Raw genomic sequence first — 17,077 nt, 5'->3', positions numbered from 1 at the left:
GTTTATAGATATTTAGTGAATTTTTTGAATACATTTACACTGTTTGAACAAAAAGTACTGGATTCACGTGAACTCGTAGATCGCAAGTGGATCCGCCCTCTTTGGTACAAAGCAAAGGGACCACACTATTCCATCAAATTGTTTCAAGAATTTATGCCCACAAATTAACCTATAGCTTCTAGCCTAGCTTAGACCATGCAGAAATTCAAAAGAAATCGAATTCGAAAGCGCACCACCCTTCTTTACTTTACAACCAGCCTCCGACCCAGAAATTCAATGGCTTCCATAATAAAGAGAAACAATCCAACCACAAAAATACGTTTTGCTTTTTTTTTTTTTTTTTTGTGTGTGTATCTCATCTAAAATACTTGAAAGTCATCAGAGATTTGGCTTCAGGGCCGGATCTAGTAGTTTATATATGGATTCATTTTCGAGGCGGAGCTAGCCCATGAGGTGTGGATTCAGTCGAACCTAGTCACTTAAGTTTAAACATTACTATTTATACTAGGAATATATATATATAAAATATTTACTGACGAGTTATTGACTCCGTGACAAGTTCAGAACCCATAAACTTTAAATCGTGGCTCCGCCTAATTCATTTGAACCTATTACATTTAATCTAGACCTGCATTAATTTGGTAAAACTCATTAAAATTATTGAAAATATTAAACTATAAACTCATAACTCAAAAAAAGTAATGGGTTCGATTATTGAAATCTTAGTCTTAAAGTGATAGAATTAATATCGTGGATCCGCCTCTTTTTGGCTCGTGAATAAAAACTGAAGAAGACAATAGTGCTTGCGAATTTGCTTACGTGAGTCCATATGAATCCAAAGAATTATATACCAATTCTTGGTCCCAAAGAAAGCTAAAATTATTAAATGATTACTTTAAGGGTTCACTTAAGTTGACTTGACTAATTTTGCTGTCTTCTCCAGTTGAATGCATGGTTCATTTCATCTGCTCGAAGAGAAAAATAAAAATGGGGTCCCTTTAATTTGTACTTCCTTGCATTAACAAGAAAAATAATGATTAATCAAATATTTGACTAACTTTGAAAATAAAAATGTGGTTGGAAGAATATTAATGCTAATTTTATATACGCTAGCCACGTAAAAAAGTTAGTCCTCGACTTATTTCTTCCTTTTGTTTTGCTCTCGCAATATTAATGTGAACCATTTCATCTAAAAAATTTAAATTAATAAAGAAGAAAACATTTAATTAAGAGGTTGTAAGGAGACTAGAATTAAGACCTAAACTTGCTCAGCTACTATGATATTTTCAATGATGTGAATTATTTCATCTAAAAGTCTAAATTGTTAGATAAAGAACGTATTCATTGGATCAACTTTTACTTGTTTGCCACGGCATAATATTTCTTTTTTCCGTTCTTTGTTTTTAACTTTTTATAGTAATGACGAAATATCATTACTATGTACATGTCTAATTTTATTACTATCAATATTTTCAATTTGCTAAACAACTTGGTCACATATGTCAGCATATTTTGGATAAGAACAATGAATCAGGCGAATAGTACTGCATATATTACAACTTAATATTCTAAAAAGTTATTTTTAGAATGATTTGGTCAACTCCCTTGGGTAACAAGGAAATTTGTCGGACCCCCTTAGAATGTCGTCAAGTAGGTTTTGGTTTATTATTAGAATCTGTAGTCACTTGAAAATTATTCAACATTTTGTTGATATAATAGTTTTGTATATTATTCATATGTATATTTTCTTCACAAACACCGCCTCCTATTGGTATTTCATCATTAATTAACAAGTTTTATGTTGGTTGTCAGTCTATCACAATTTTCTTCTTTCATTCGGGGTTGGAACTGGCAAAGATCAAGCTCAAAAGTTCACTTTTATTTTATTTAATATGATGATGATATAGCCGATCCAATTATGCAATTTTTATTATTGTTATTGTTTTAAAAAAGCATGTGAAACACATGACAATAATATATATTCATTAATTAGCTAGAACATTGAATGCAATATATATATGAGGGCCAAACTTATGTCGATATTTAGAAGGCATCAAATGATCATTAAATAGCAATGTAGCATACGATGACACCATTCAATGTAACATATACTAACAACGAACTCCAATTGATTGATGTGAACCTTTCAAACGATTATTCTTTTATTTACGGAAAGAAAAAAAAAGCAGCTCAGTGCACAAAGTTCTCGTTGTGTGCGGGGTCCGGAGAAGGGCCGAACCACAAAGATTTATTGTATGCAATCTTACCCTACATTTATGCAAGAGAGTGTTTTCATGGGCTTGAACTCGTGACCTCCTGATCTATTTACGAAAAGAAAAATTAAGAAAAAAGTTTTGTACGGACGTTGTTTTTAATACTTGTAGTTTTTCTACAAAGTTTTGTGAGTTAAAGTAGATTTTGTTTCAAAAATTAAGTGGTTCATGGCAACTTTCATCCAATTTTCCAACTTTACTTTCAATTTTAAGAAGAAAAAAAAAGAATTTCTAGCTAGAGCTCGTAAGCTGACAGAGGCGAATCTATGATTAAATTTCTATGAGTTCAACCTTTAAAATTATCAACATTAAAATCGTTTTATTTTTAAAATTATGGGTTAATATTTTCCGTATTATTATAATTTAGTGATTTTTTTACGTGTACCTTAAGTATACTTTCGCAATGACAACCTTAATAGAATATATAAGATAGGTGGGAGGTGGTGACACATAACGATGAATCTCGAAAAACCACTCTTTCATCTAAGATGCCTAACCATCACACCGATCATTCAGAGGAAAGTGATAGGTTCAATGGAAACCACACGCTACATTTCGTCCTGCGTAAGCAATTACATCAGTTGGCAAAATACTTCAAAATTAGTGTCCAGAATTCTGAGGTCATGATTACGACCCTAAATATATGATAGGTCCATTTGAGTGGCAAATATTTGTCTTCGTTTGCACCAGAAAATAATGGATAGCAATTTTATCCCTGCAAATTTTTCTCTTTCCAATTGCCAAAAGAGCTGACCATCGACTCCCACGGTTTAATTGGCCTCATACGTATATATCAAATTATAATCACTCGATAAAATTTGTGAATAATTAAATAATACAGTACAGATTTGCTTGGGTAGAGGCACATGTACCCAATCCGACACTGCTTCATCAAAAAAAAGATTATTATATGTAGCAATAACTGATACAGAGAAATACATATAAGGCAGATACATTATGTGTACGGGTGAAGGAAAATTTTGATGTAACTGATAAAGTTGTTGCTATATGATCAAGAGATTACGGATTTTAATCGCGATTGTAGAAATACAGGATAAGACTGCGTAAATAAATCCTTATGGCCTGAATTTTTCCCAGCTCACACGCATAACGGAAACTTAATGTACCGGAAGCTTATGCCCTTTTACATTATGTATACATGTGTATAAAAATATAGCACAGCTCTAAGTTTTGATAACTATAATTTTAAAAAGCTTTGAAATATTAAAAGTATTTTATAGCCCTCTTATTTTTCAACAATATTTTTCATATTTTATACTACCTCTCATTAATAACTCCCTTACTTAAATATTTCTACTTTTTAAGGTAGAGTTCCTTTTGTTCTTCTCTGGTGTCTCGTCTTTCTAAATCTGCTCAAATGACGTGGATAGAAAGAAACATCATCTTGTGAACTCACCACAAAAATAAATAATTACTAACAAAAAGAGCTACTATAAATAAAAAGGACTGAACGGTCATCCGCCACTTGTCAGAAGTATTGTACTATCCTCCAAGAATCTTTGGACAACTTGCTTTTTTTCAATCTCAATCATCAACTTCATACTTACGTATACTTATGTAAATCGACAATTTAAATTTATGGGTTCAACTTTTAAGTTTTTTTGGCGTTGAACTTATAGTACGGTTAAAATTATGGGTTTAATCTAATATTTATTGAGATTTTAGTAAGTTTTTAAATATAAATTCATACTATGTATTGAAAGTTATGAATTCACTTGAAACTGCAGCCGAAATGTTACATCTGTCTCTGTCGATATGCAGTGACAATATCAATGACGTATTCCGATTTTAAGTTTAATAAGTTCGATATTTAAAGTTTTTAGCATTAAATTTATTATATTTTTAAAAGTTAGCTCAAATTTAATGTTGACATTTTAGTATATTTCTTATATTTACGCTTTATATAAAAAATATGTGGACTCAATGAACTCTTTGTGCCACTAGCAGGTAAAAAAACAAAGAAAAAGCGGTTTCTCCGAAGATAGCTAAGGAGAAAATTCCAATTTTAATTTTATCATGTGTTGCTTTCTTATTTGAGATATTCTTGTGGACTATACTTACTACATATATAAGCATTAGCCACACAAATTAAATTCTTCTTGTTATCATTTCCTCATTCTTGTTCTAAGGCTTTTTCTTTCTCTCTCTAAGTTCTCAATCCCTCTTCTTTTATAGAGCCTAAATTAGAGAGAGAAAGCCTAGGTAAGGAAAAAATGTCTAGCAATGGAAAAATAGAGGAAAATAAGGTTCCATTATTAGATTATGCATCCTCTAATATCCACAAGAGTTATATATTAGAACAAAACCAAGATGAACAAAGTTTTGCAAATAGATTTTGGATTGAAACAAAGAAGCTATGGCATATAGTTGGCCCTGCTATTTTTAGTAGAATAGTTTCTTACTCCATGTTTGTCATCACTCAAGCTTTTGCTGGTCATCTTGGTGATCTTGAACTTGCTGCTATGTCCATTGCTAGTAATGTTGTTCTTGGCTTCGATTTCGGCCTCATGGTACGTAATTTCTTACTAAATTAATCAATCAACTACGCTTCAATCTCGTAGTTGAAGTATGCTCTACGAGTTCTCTTTATGCATATGTTTTAAATGAGACTTTGCGTCGAGTCAGGTTTCAATGGAGCAACATGAACAGTGAGAATTCATATATGAAAGCCAATTTTTGAAGGGATTCGCGGCCAGATTCAATGTTTATTTTTCTAGCCAGTATACATAGATTATACATTAATTATACATATTTATACATATGTTATACACGAATTATACATATATTATAATTATACATCCACCAGCTATTTTTAGTTTAAGAGCTTAGATGGGCGGCAATTTGGGTGCCAGGGCCGGACCTGGGATTTGAAGGTCGGGGTCACTTTTGCTTTCAACCAAAATCTGCTTTGTATACAGGGTTACAGTACTAATATATCAGCATTTTCTAAAATATACATACATATGTTCATGGATATTTTATTGAACTTTGCGGGTACTAGTGAACCCTCGCTTGGTAACATGGTTTCGCCTCCGTTTGCTACTATACAAAAGCTTCCGTTATGTCAAAAAGATTCAACAATTTATCCAATTTGCATAGTACGAAGGTGATTCAATTTAATGTCTTTTATTACATGTAGCTTCGCCCCTGATCGACTTTTATCTATTATGTAGCTAGGAATGGCGAGTGCATTGGAAACATTATGTGGACAAGCATTTGGTGCAAAGAAACATTACATGTTAGGAGTCTATTTGCAACGTTCTTGGATAGTACTCTTCTTATGCTGTATTATAATGATGCCTTTATTTCTCTTCGCAACGCCAGTCTTGAAATTTCTTGGGCAACCAGAAGATGTAGCTGAGCTATCTGGAGTTGTAGTTTTGGCCTTTATTCCACTCCACTTTTCCTTTGCATTTCAATTTCCACTACAGAGGTTTTTACAGAGCCAATTGAAGAATAATGTGATAGCTTGGGCAAATTTTGTGGCATTCATTTTTCATATGTTGATAAGTTGGTTGATTGTGTACAAGTTTCATTTGGGTATTATTGGGACAACACTTACTTTGAATATCTCTTGGTGGTTGCTTATGTTGATGTTGTTATGTTATGCTACTTGTGGTGGTTGTCCTCTTTCTTGGACTGGTTTTAGTATGGAAGCTTTCTCTGGTCTTTGGGATTTTTTCAAGCTCTCTGTCTCTTCTGGAATCATGCTCTGGTATTATTCTCATCTCAAGATTCTAGTCTTTTGTCAGTGGAAACAGTCTCTTGCAGAAATGTAGGGTATAGGCTATATACAATAGACCCTTGTGGTCGGGTCATTTCCCGGACCCGCGCATAGCGGAAGCTTAATGCATTGGGTCGCCTTTTATGTTGCTCGATCTCTTTAAAAATAATGCCGAGTGATCCTTCAAAAGTAGTGTATTTTTGAAGAATCCGATATAGGCGCTGCAATATTTTTGGAAAGTACGAGCAGCATAGATTTGGAAAGTAAAATGAGCTTGAAAGAAAATAAAATTTGAAATTTCAATTAGAGTTTTAACTTCTATACATAGATAGGGTAAATATATAGTAATAATCAGAATAATAAGACAAGTTATCTCCTATCTTATTTTAAAATTGCACGAAAAGTGTAAAATTATTATACATGGTGTATATAAATTAAATTCTTTCTTTTTTCTTGTTGGTTTAAGAGTCGAAGCTAACCATAATTTTGCCATCATGTCATAGTTTTATCTATTATTTGCTTATTTATTAATTATTTCTCATTGATTTTACGCAATTTCTTAATGTTATTTTTTCTTTCTAATCTTACATTACCATACAAATGGAACAGCTTGGAGAACTGGTACTACAGGGTGCTAATTGTGATGACTGGTAATTTGGAAAATGCTAAAATTGCTGTGGACGCATTGTCTATATGGTAAGCAAATTTTTCTTCTTGATTAGATTTGGTTTTTAAAAAAGACAAGTGGACAATTAATTATGGTACTATTAACGATGTTAATTGTATTAATTAACTGCATGATTGATTCATTCCGTCTTTTACGTGTTCTTTAACACCTTTAACTTGTTAATGACAACATTAATGAATATGACAACGCTATAAATTTAAATTAAAAAGTTAAATGTACCCAAAAAAAATTAACTTTTATTAAATGTTGTCATAATCATTATTCTTGAATATGAAGACGTCTTGTCTCATTATTTGGTCTGAGTCAAATTTAATGGCCAAGTAATCTTTAAATTGTCTACACGAACATAATAATTGATGACCAAAAAAAAAAAAGATCAAGTTATCTTTAAACTGTCCAACACAAACATAATATTAGTTGATGTCACTTTCTTTTATTTGATTGTCTAAATTTTTTGTTACTTTTAATTCTTGCAGCATGAATATCAATGGTTGGGAACTAATGATTCCTCTTGGATTCTTCGCTGGAACTGGGTATGCCTATTTTCTTTTTCATTTACATAATTAATCTAATCTTTTCATATTAGAAATTATGAAAATAAGTGAATGGTATAGGTTCCAACTTACACTTGACAGTGAGTTATGAAAATGACTGAATTAGACAACTAGCTATCCCAATTTGTCTTTTGTTCCTTTATGGCCTAACTAGTGATAGAAACAACAAAATAAAATATAATGGCAACAAAGACTTTGAAATTTGGCAAAAATGTCCAGATACAATTTTTCTCAGTATTTTTCTAGAAAATCATCGTAAATTTATATGGTTCCTTTCACATGAGTAGAAACGTCTTACCCGTGAATATTGGCTGAGTTGGTTGGATGAGTGATTTCTCACATGAAAAACCTGAGATCGATTTAGTAAAATTTACATCTCGTAGTACTTTGTCCTTGATCAGCTAATAGATTATACAAGGATTATATATGTCCTTATAATTTCATTTAAGTAAGGATCAGTTTTCTCTACTTCAAATAATTCTAAAGTTACCTAAACTAGAAAAGTATCTTTATTGAAAATATTATTAGTATATATATGTTATACAAAATAGTTTAATTTCTCGTAAGAAACATGATTATACTAGTACACTTTTGGAATATGGGTCAATTAGTTCTGTGGCTTTTACAAATTTGTTTTTAGTTTTATGATCCTAGCTCTTTTCTTTTTACACATAAAATATTTACTTTTGCACTTAAAAGATCTCATTTACCCATGCCAGATCTGAAAAGGTAATTTTCTTAATTTGAATCCTGTATCTAGCACATGGGTAATATATAACATGAATCTTGGGAGATTTTGTATGGGGCTAAAATCCATAAATCCTATATATAATATTGAAAGTACTCAGAAAAAATTGACTGAAAAGACAAAAAGTGTGAAAATATTCATTTCACTCAAAATAGTCGATAACCTTGTCCTTTCACCTGTTGCTTTTATTAGCAGAAGACAAAACCATAGGGCCAATAAATCAATAATTGTCAACCAGTTAGGTAACAGAGAAATTAAAAAACAGATTCGAAACTAGTTAACTCTGGCAAAAAGTAATAGAAATTTACTCATTCTCATGTAAAGATAAATCTGGAAAAAAATACTATTCAAAATACAGAAAAATACTCCAATATAATATACTGGAGTTCCAGTATAATACACTAGTCTAACATAATATACTGGAGATTGGAGCATTTTCCGTGTCCAGCATAATGCACCGATCTCCAGCATGTTATGCTGGAACTTTCCGTATTGCAGCAAAATAGTAACTATTTTTCAATAACTTTTCAAACGCTGGCTATTTTTAAAAGACCAATCCGAAAATTGGCTAGCCCGTGCTATTACGTAATGCTCGTAATGTAATAGTCTATAAGTTGCACAAATCCAATATACTTTATCAGAAGTTTGCTATGTATGTAACAGTTTCAGAAAATGGAAAATAGACATGAAAGAATCACATGTTATATATCAAGTCAAGGTCCACAAGATTTTGAAGTTGAAAAAAAAAATCTTATCCAAGTACACCTTTCTCAAAGATATAGTAGTACTTCTTCCGTTTTTTATTATCTGTCATGATTCTCTTGTACACGCCCCTTAAGAAAACTTAATTAGAATGGGATTTTGACTACTTTGCCCTAATTTATGTCTTAATATTTAATCTTTCTTCATTGGTATTTGACCAAAGTTAGGTGTTTATAGTCTTTAAGGATAATTATTACTAAGGGTATAAAAGGAAAAAGATAATTAATTTTGTCTTGAACTTCTAAAATGACAAATAATTTGAGAACTATTTTTAGTAACCACGACTGTTAATATGAGACGGAGGGAGTAATTAAGAAAGAATTTGATTGTCGGAACCCTTCTTAACCACCTAAGTGACTAGTTCCGCACAAACTCATCCGGAACTTTTGGAAATCCATCCGACCAGTCCCGATAAATCGTAAATGACGGCTCGAACCTACGAGTTCAGTTTCAAATTACCATTTTTCCCTCAAAATCAAATTTTGAGGTTTTGGGTCGTCACTAAGAACATGATAAGAACAAATGCAAAATCCAAAGAGTGACATGGCAGATGAAGAACAAAATTCTGTTTGGTAATCCTAATTTTTCTTGTTTGCTATTAGGGGTTATAATACATATCGTAGTGTGTATATACATACATGTCTTGCATTCATTGGTTTGATGGGAACAAAGACTATTTATACTATCAATATAAGTTAAAGTGTTAGTGCATAGTTTTGAAACTCATAATTTGCAGTTTTTAGCATCTATCCCGGCCCCAAGACTTAGGTAATTAATTCATTTCTAAGTGTGGTTATCACTATTTGATCCAAAATCAAGAACTTATCGCATATACTTCCTCTATTCCGTTTTATGTGACGCTATTTTTTTTAAGTCTGTACTAAAAAGAATGACACGTTTATGTATGTGGTGTAGAGTAAGGGTAGCAAATGAGTTGGGAGCTGGAAATGGAAGAGGAGCCAAGTTTGCAACAGCAGTAGCAGTTACACAATCAATAGTGATTGGTTTATTTTTCTGGATTTTGATCATATTTTTCCACAATGAACTTGCTCTTATTTTCTCAACTAGCCAACCTGTTCTTGAAGCTGTTCATAAACTCTCTATCCTCTTAGCCTTCACTGTTCTCCTCAACAGCGTTCAGCCCATTCTCTCGGGTAAATCCACGTCTTATTTCTTTCTGTTCGAACTATATATACATATAAAAAAATTGAAAATTCATACTCATTCTATATTTACTGACTGTATATCATGGAATCGTCTCTGCTTGTCACGTATTCATTTACATGACATGTACTCCTATAATTTAAGCAAAGAGTTAATAGCTTCTAAGTTTGTTTTGTTTATTTAATTTAGTTTTTAAAATTATATTTTGATATTTATAGGGGTTGCTGTTGGATCTGGATGGCAAGCATATGTTGCATATATAAATTTGGGTTGCTATTATTTACTTGGAGTACCTCTTGGTTTCATAATGGGATGGGGTTTCCACTATGGTGTCATGGTATGTTCCTCATATTTTACAAAATTTTCAGCTTATAGAGAGTGGTAAATAAAAGTAAAGAAATGATCAAGTATATATATATAAAAGTGAAATTATGCTAATGAAAATGTTTCTATAGGGCATCTGGGCTGGAATGATCTTTGGTGGAACTGCAATTCAGACTTTGATTTTGGCTATAATCACAATAAGATGTGATTGGAATAAAGAGGTAACATAATATTTTTTTTTAATTTAAGATTATTTGTGTATTTTAACCTATGTTACTCGGACTGTCCGAAAATGCTAGTGGGTGCGTGCATATCCTCCAAAAGTGGTGCGTTTTTGGAGGATACGACATGAGTGCAGTTGTATCTTTGGAGAGTCCTTGCAATATAGATTTTAACCTGCTATAGCAGGAAATTTATTTATTTGTAGTGTTATAGATCTTATTTTCTCTGGATAATTACTTATACTTATCTTTTAAGTAACTTGATAGTGTTTATAAACGTTAAACTTTAGGTATATTTACTGAATAAATTATTATTTTTTGTTGAAAATGCAGGCAGAGAAGGCCTCTACGCATGTAAAGAAATGGGAAGACGTTGGTCACTTAACCTCGTAGAAATAAATAGCCAGGAATTTCGCCGAAGTATTATTGAATAATGATGACGAAAAATATACAAATTAAAGAGAGGATATTTCTCTCCATGTTTTGGGCACTGATTCTTCAGGCTAAGCTAGTTGTAATTTTCTTTTTCTACATAGAAGTGAAGCAAAATATGTTCCTACCAAAAAAAAAAAGAAGCAAAAATGTATAAATTTTAAAGGAAGTTGATTGATGAATGATGATATGTTAAATATGTAAACATAGAAATTCTCAACAGCTGGTATGACTAGAATTCGGCGTTCTTTTGTCTGTTTTTTAACAAGCTCAAATCTTATGTCTAAATATCAAGCATTCCTTTTTTAAATTACTTGTAAATTATAATCACTGAAAGAAAGACAATAATTAAACAAGATATATAAAACAACAGTAATAATTATGCCTTGCTTTTAAACAAATTGTGATTGATAAGTAATTAAAGCATTCGACTTTATATAGAGGAAGAAATAAAATTATGAGAACAAGAAGAAAGAAAAAGAGAGCATGAAGTCAGGTTGTAAACCAGCCAAAAAATACGATATGTCTAAGGGGGGAAATGACACCAGATAACCATTCTAAGGGTTTGGCTATTTAGAAATTAGCCTATGTCTTGAATTTTAATTTTTCAGATTAATTTTTGGGACACAAATATTTTGGATTTTCTTGATATTAAAATTTTTACCTTAAATTTTTAGAACAAAATAAGTACGGGTTAATCCTTAAAAAGCCGCCCTAAAAATGACTATTTATGCACTTCCCTTAGGGCTTCTGGACCAATAATAAGGCCTATTATTCACCCATAACATTTGGGGGCATTTGAATATATACTTGCTTTTTGGGTCACGTTTTAACTTGTGTCCGCTTTGCAAAAAAAATTTGCAAGTGTACCCACTTTTTCGCGTAACTTCAGCATATGGGGCTGAAGTAGCAAAGGCAATCACGCAAAACTTCAGCATTCTAGTAGACGGGCCTGAAGTAGCAAGTGTGCTGAACCAAGTGTGCTGAAGTTTTTGTTTGTAATTGCTGAACTTAAGCATAGTAGCTGAAGTTTTGTACTCTATTTGCTGAAGTTTTTGTTTGTAATTGCTGAACTTAACCATAATAGCTGAAGTTTTGTTCTCTATTTGCTGAAATTTTTGTTTATAATTGCACTAAATAAGCTGAAGTTTTTTTGTTCTGGATTCATTAGTTTTGTCATTAAGCTTTTTCAAAAACTTCACTAGAAGATGCTGAAGTTATTTAGTTCATTTATAAAAATTTCAGCACTAAATAAGCTGAAGTTTTTTTGTCCTGGATAAGCTTTTTCAAAAACTTCAGCAGAAGATGCTGAAATTATTTAGTTCAGTTGTAAAAACTTCAGCACTAAAAGTTGAAGTTTTTTTGTCCTGGATTCATTAGTTTTGTCATAAAGCTTTTTCAAAAACTTCAGCAGAAGTGCTCAAGTTATTTAGTTCATTTGTAAAAATTTCAGCACTATATAAGCTGAAGTTTTTGAAAAAACTTTCTAACATACTAGATAAATAATCAGATTGCTAACAGTATCTAAATCATAAATTTTGAAAACAATAAACGTGAAAAGAACAGAATTATCATTGTCTACTAACTTACGTATGTGGAAATATTCACAAATTATTGTCTACAAACTTACGTAATTATTTATAATTTATTTTTAAATAATCTGATAAACATATTTATGGCAATCATCCCATGAACTGAAGTTTCATAGCAGCACCAACATCAGCAAAAGAAAGAAGAAGAAGAAGAAGAAGAAGAAGAAGAAGAAGAAGAAGAAGAAGAAGGAGGAGGAAGAGAAGAAGAAGAAGGAGGAGGAGGAGGAGGAGGAGGAGAAAGAGACTGAAATTGTTTAAAAAGTGGGTACAAATTAAAAATTTTTAAAAAAATAGGTATAAGTTAAATGGGGGTGATCAAATAGGGCGCCCCATGCAATTTTTACTAACATTTGGCCATTTGAGTTTTCTCCATATAGATATACAATAATCGTGTTTGGCAACTTCACAAATCTAGATCAAATAAACTTGTTCAAATTTTATAATCGTAATAGGTGAAAGCTAAACTTTTAATTTATTTTGTCAATTGCTGTTGGCAACTTGACACACCTAGATTAACTTGTCCAAATTTATAAGTCTAACAAGTAATTATCCTTGTTGTGCAAAAAAAACAAAAAATCTTCTCGAATATTATTATTTTTAGCCCGCGCCAGAAACTATTTATATTTGGTAGCCGAAAAAATATATAAAACTTGTATAATTTTTGTCTATAACATACGTAATGCATATATATACAAAAAATATACAAATTTTATACATTTTTCGGCTATTATTTTACAGCGGCTATACAATGTCATTTTTTTCAAATTTCTTGGTGATTCAACCTTTTCAAGTTTGGTAAAAAATAATTCAAGATGATTTATTCTGTAGTTTTTTCATGCATAACATTTGTTGTGCTTTATTATTGGTTTAACCTAGGTACTAGGTATGGCAGTAGCATATGTAGAACTTTTCGGATATTTATGTCAAACTTCAGACAAATTTTGTAGTTTCAAATGCAGAGTTTTTCAACTTCAGTGACATATGTTCCCCCACTTCTATAACGTGGCTAGACTTATCTCCAAAATTAGCTGTCCTTGCATTTACCCCCGAAAATTGTCATGTATATTTTTGTTAATTAAATTGGGAGAATGACACAGTCACCCACAAAAATAAAACTATTTGCTCTTATCTACTCATTTGTTTTCTATTCATAAACTAATTACATTTCCTGCCCATAGTAGTTTTTGTGGGAAATTTTTTCTTTATTCTCCAATTCTTTTTTATTTCTATGCTTCTTTTCTTTTTTTTTTTTTTCTTTTCTCCTTTTCTTTTTTTTTGTTTTCTTCTTATTTTTTTCTTTTTTCCTTTTCTAATTTTATTTAACTTCTTTTTTTATATTCTTTTTCTCTTCCTACATTTACTGTTTTCACTATTTTTTATTATTCTTTTTTTTATACTATTACTGAAAAAATCAAATTGTACCAATTAAATATAGCGAATACAACCAAAAAATATTAACTAACATATGATACCAGTATAGTATATAGCTATACCAACGGGGTATACAATTGTACACAAATAGTTAAAAAAAAATTTAATTCAATTATTAAACTGAAATAATATCAGTTGTCAATAAAAATTTCAAAAAATTCTAAAAGGATCTAATTGTAAGAGTATATCGTTACATTATATATCAAACTATAATATATTTTTTTATGCATTTTCAATTTGCTCTCACTCTGGGTAAAAACTTAAAGCAAATTAAAAGGGAAAAGGCAAGTGAATTTACGGGTAATAAGTATACTATTATGGTATATTGTATACTATTACAGCATAGTGTTACAGTATATTACATATTATTACAGTATACTATAACAATATATTGTATACTATAATAGTATATTATTGCAATATAACTATATACTCCTATAGTATATTTTATACTATAGCGGAATACTGTTAGGTAACTATGTTCTTCTTCGATTATTACAATATACCGTTACAGTATATTGTAAACTATACTAGTATACTGTTGCAGTATATCTACATACTCCTACAGCATATTGTATATCGTAGCAGTATACTATTGGGTAGCTTTGTTCTTCTTCGATTTTCAGCTGAAAAATTCGATCTCAATCATCTCAAATTAGCTCCAATTGCTATCAAATTTCAGTATGAACTTCCAGAAAGTACTATAAGTTTAATTCATGGGCAATCGTTTAATAATGTAACGACCCGACGGATCGTTTTGAGCTCTAGCGCATCGTTCAGCAGTTTGAGGCCATGAGCAGCTTCACTTCAGGTGTTATGACTTGTGCGCACGGTCAGAATTGAATTCCGGGAAGTTCGAAGTCGATTTGGAAAGAGAAATCTCATTTTGGAAGCTTTAAGTTGAAAGAATTGACTAAGGTTGGATTTTTAAGTAAACAACCTCAGAATTAGGATTCGAAGGTTCCAGCAGGTTCGTATGATGATTTCGAACATGGGCGTATATCCGGACTGGGTTTTGGAAGACCCAGGAACATTTCGGCGCCTACTGTGAAAGTTAGCATTTTTGGAAGAATCTCATAAGTTTGGATTGAAGTGCATTTCAAGGTTATCAATGTCCATTTGAGATTCTGAGTCTGGGAATAGCTCCATATGGTGATTCTAGAATTGGGAGCGTGATCGGAAGTGAATTCGGAGGTCCGTAGGTCATTTTGGAGTCATTTGGCTAAAGATAGAAATTTGAAGGTTTTTGAGAAGTTTGACTGGAAGTGGACTTTTTGATATCGGGATCAAATTTCGATTCCGAAAGTTGGAGTAGGTCCGTAATGTCGAATATGACTTGTGTGCAAAGTTTGAGGTCAATCAGACGTGATTTGATATGTTTTGGCATCGAATGAAGAAGTTTGAAATTCTAAAGTTCATTAAGCTTGTATTGGAGGTCGATTCATGATTTTAGCGCTATTGGATATGATTTGAGGCCTCGAGCAAGTCTGTAATGTGTCTTGGGACTGGTTGGTATGATTGATTGGGAACCCGGGGGCCTCGGGTGGATTCCAGGTGGTTAACGGATCGAAAATGGAATTTTGGAAAGGGCTGAAGTTGCTGGTTGCTGGTGTAACTGCACCTACGAGACTAGGGCCGTAGGTGCGGAGCAGCAGAAGCGGCCCTCGTGCCGCAGAAGCGGAAATGGACGGGTGGGCTGGGATCGCAGATGCAGTCATTTTGCCGCAGATGCGGGACTGCATCTGCAGAGGAGAGGGCGCAGAAGCGGAATGGGCTGGGAGCCCAGGACCGCAGAAGCGACGTTTGGTTCGCACCTGCGAGACCGCAGAAGCGGTCAAGAGACCGCAGGTGCGGAAACGCTGAAGGCAGTGAGGTTCTTTTAAATTGGGGGTTGGGTTCATTTCAACCCCATTTCTTCCATTGGAGTCGATTTTGGAGCAACTTTGAGGTGTCATTTTTACCATCGAGCATGAGGTAAGTAATTTATGCTAGTTTTTAGTTAAACACATGATTATATACGAATTTGAACATGGAAATTGGTAGAAACTTGAGGTTTGAGGGAAAACCTAGAAAATTGATAGTTTGGGAATTTAACCACGATTTTGGGTATGAAATTAGGAGAAAATCATATATTTGAGTTCGTGCGTTCACGAGTAAACTTTATCTTCGAAAATTTTTGGAATCCGGGCACGTGGCCCCAAAGGCAATTTTGTCAACTTTTCGGTCGGGGTTAGGAATTGTTATAAATTGGATTGTAATGAGTAATTGAACATATATTAATGAATTTTTGATTCGAGTCTTCGGAAGAGCGTGGAATGCCGGTTATGGGTCTTCGAAGCGAGGTGAGTCTCCTTTCTAACCTTGTAAGAGGGAATTGTCTTCATAGGTGAGTTAATTGGTTATGTGCTCCTATTTGTGGGGGCTACATACGCACGAGGTGACGAGGGTCCATGCGTAGCTACTATTATGCTATTGTCCGGGTAGTCTAGGACCCAAAAATATGTTGTACTTGGAAATATTTATGATCCTATTGACAGTTTGAATTACTTAAATTCTATCAAATTGGTAAATAAATTTCTAAAAGGATTAAACTTCATTTTTTTCTTAAATCGTTAGAAAGGGAGAATTTGGATTTTCCTTGGATAGTTGTTCACTAATGAAGTCTTGATTAACTGTTTAAATATGTGATTCTATGTGTACCTGCGTCGCATGAATGATTCACGAGCAGGGTGTTTGTTTATTTTATGTTGACCATGTCGTATGGATAATTCACGAGCGGGGTAATAGATGCATCTATGGTTCGCGCTGTTTGATCCTCGGTAGTGCACATTTTACATTTCTGTTGGATCGGGCCGTACGACCTCGGCAGGGTTTGCACATGCTGGTATTGCTTGCCTTGAAGCTTATTGATATTGATATTTGCCCTCCTAGCCTTGAGATAATTGAAAATTAATAGATTATGAATCCGGAAACTTTTAATATAAAAAGGAACTTTTACCTGTTCGGGACTTATTTGAAATTTCTGTCGTTCTTAATAAAGCCATGGTTATTCGCATTAATAATATATTACCATTGGACCACTAGTAAATGTCGAAATCGACCTCTCGTCTCTACTTCTTCGAGATTAGACGGGATACTCATTG

The 17,077-nt window shown here is 32.6% G+C and overlaps 1 protein-coding gene across 1 annotated transcript; it reads left to right on the top strand.

The window, feature by feature from the left end:
• Nucleotides 1-4,394: 4,394 nt before the first annotated feature.
• On the top strand, nucleotides 4,395-11,159 carry LOC104212902 (protein DETOXIFICATION 27-like). Its single transcript, XM_009762268.1, has 8 exons — nucleotides 4,395-4,804; nucleotides 5,468-6,009; nucleotides 6,628-6,714; nucleotides 7,183-7,239; nucleotides 9,686-9,924; nucleotides 10,153-10,271; nucleotides 10,390-10,479; nucleotides 10,813-11,159. Exons 1-8 carry the CDS (start codon nucleotides 4,508-4,510, stop codon nucleotides 10,870-10,872), a joined length of 1,491 nt encoding a protein of 496 aa, XP_009760570.1. The 5' UTR covers nucleotides 4,395-4,507; the 3' UTR covers nucleotides 10,873-11,159.
• The last annotated feature ends 5,918 nt before the right edge of the window (nucleotides 11,160-17,077 follow it).

The sequence above is a fragment of the Nicotiana sylvestris genome, chromosome 5 (assembly GCF_000393655.2).
Source record: "Nicotiana sylvestris chromosome 5, ASM39365v2, whole genome shotgun sequence".
NCBI classification, from domain to species: Eukaryota; Viridiplantae; Streptophyta; class Magnoliopsida; order Solanales; family Solanaceae; genus Nicotiana; species Nicotiana sylvestris.
Note: the sequence above shows the minus strand (reverse complement) of the source record. Positions and strands in the feature narration are given on the sequence as shown.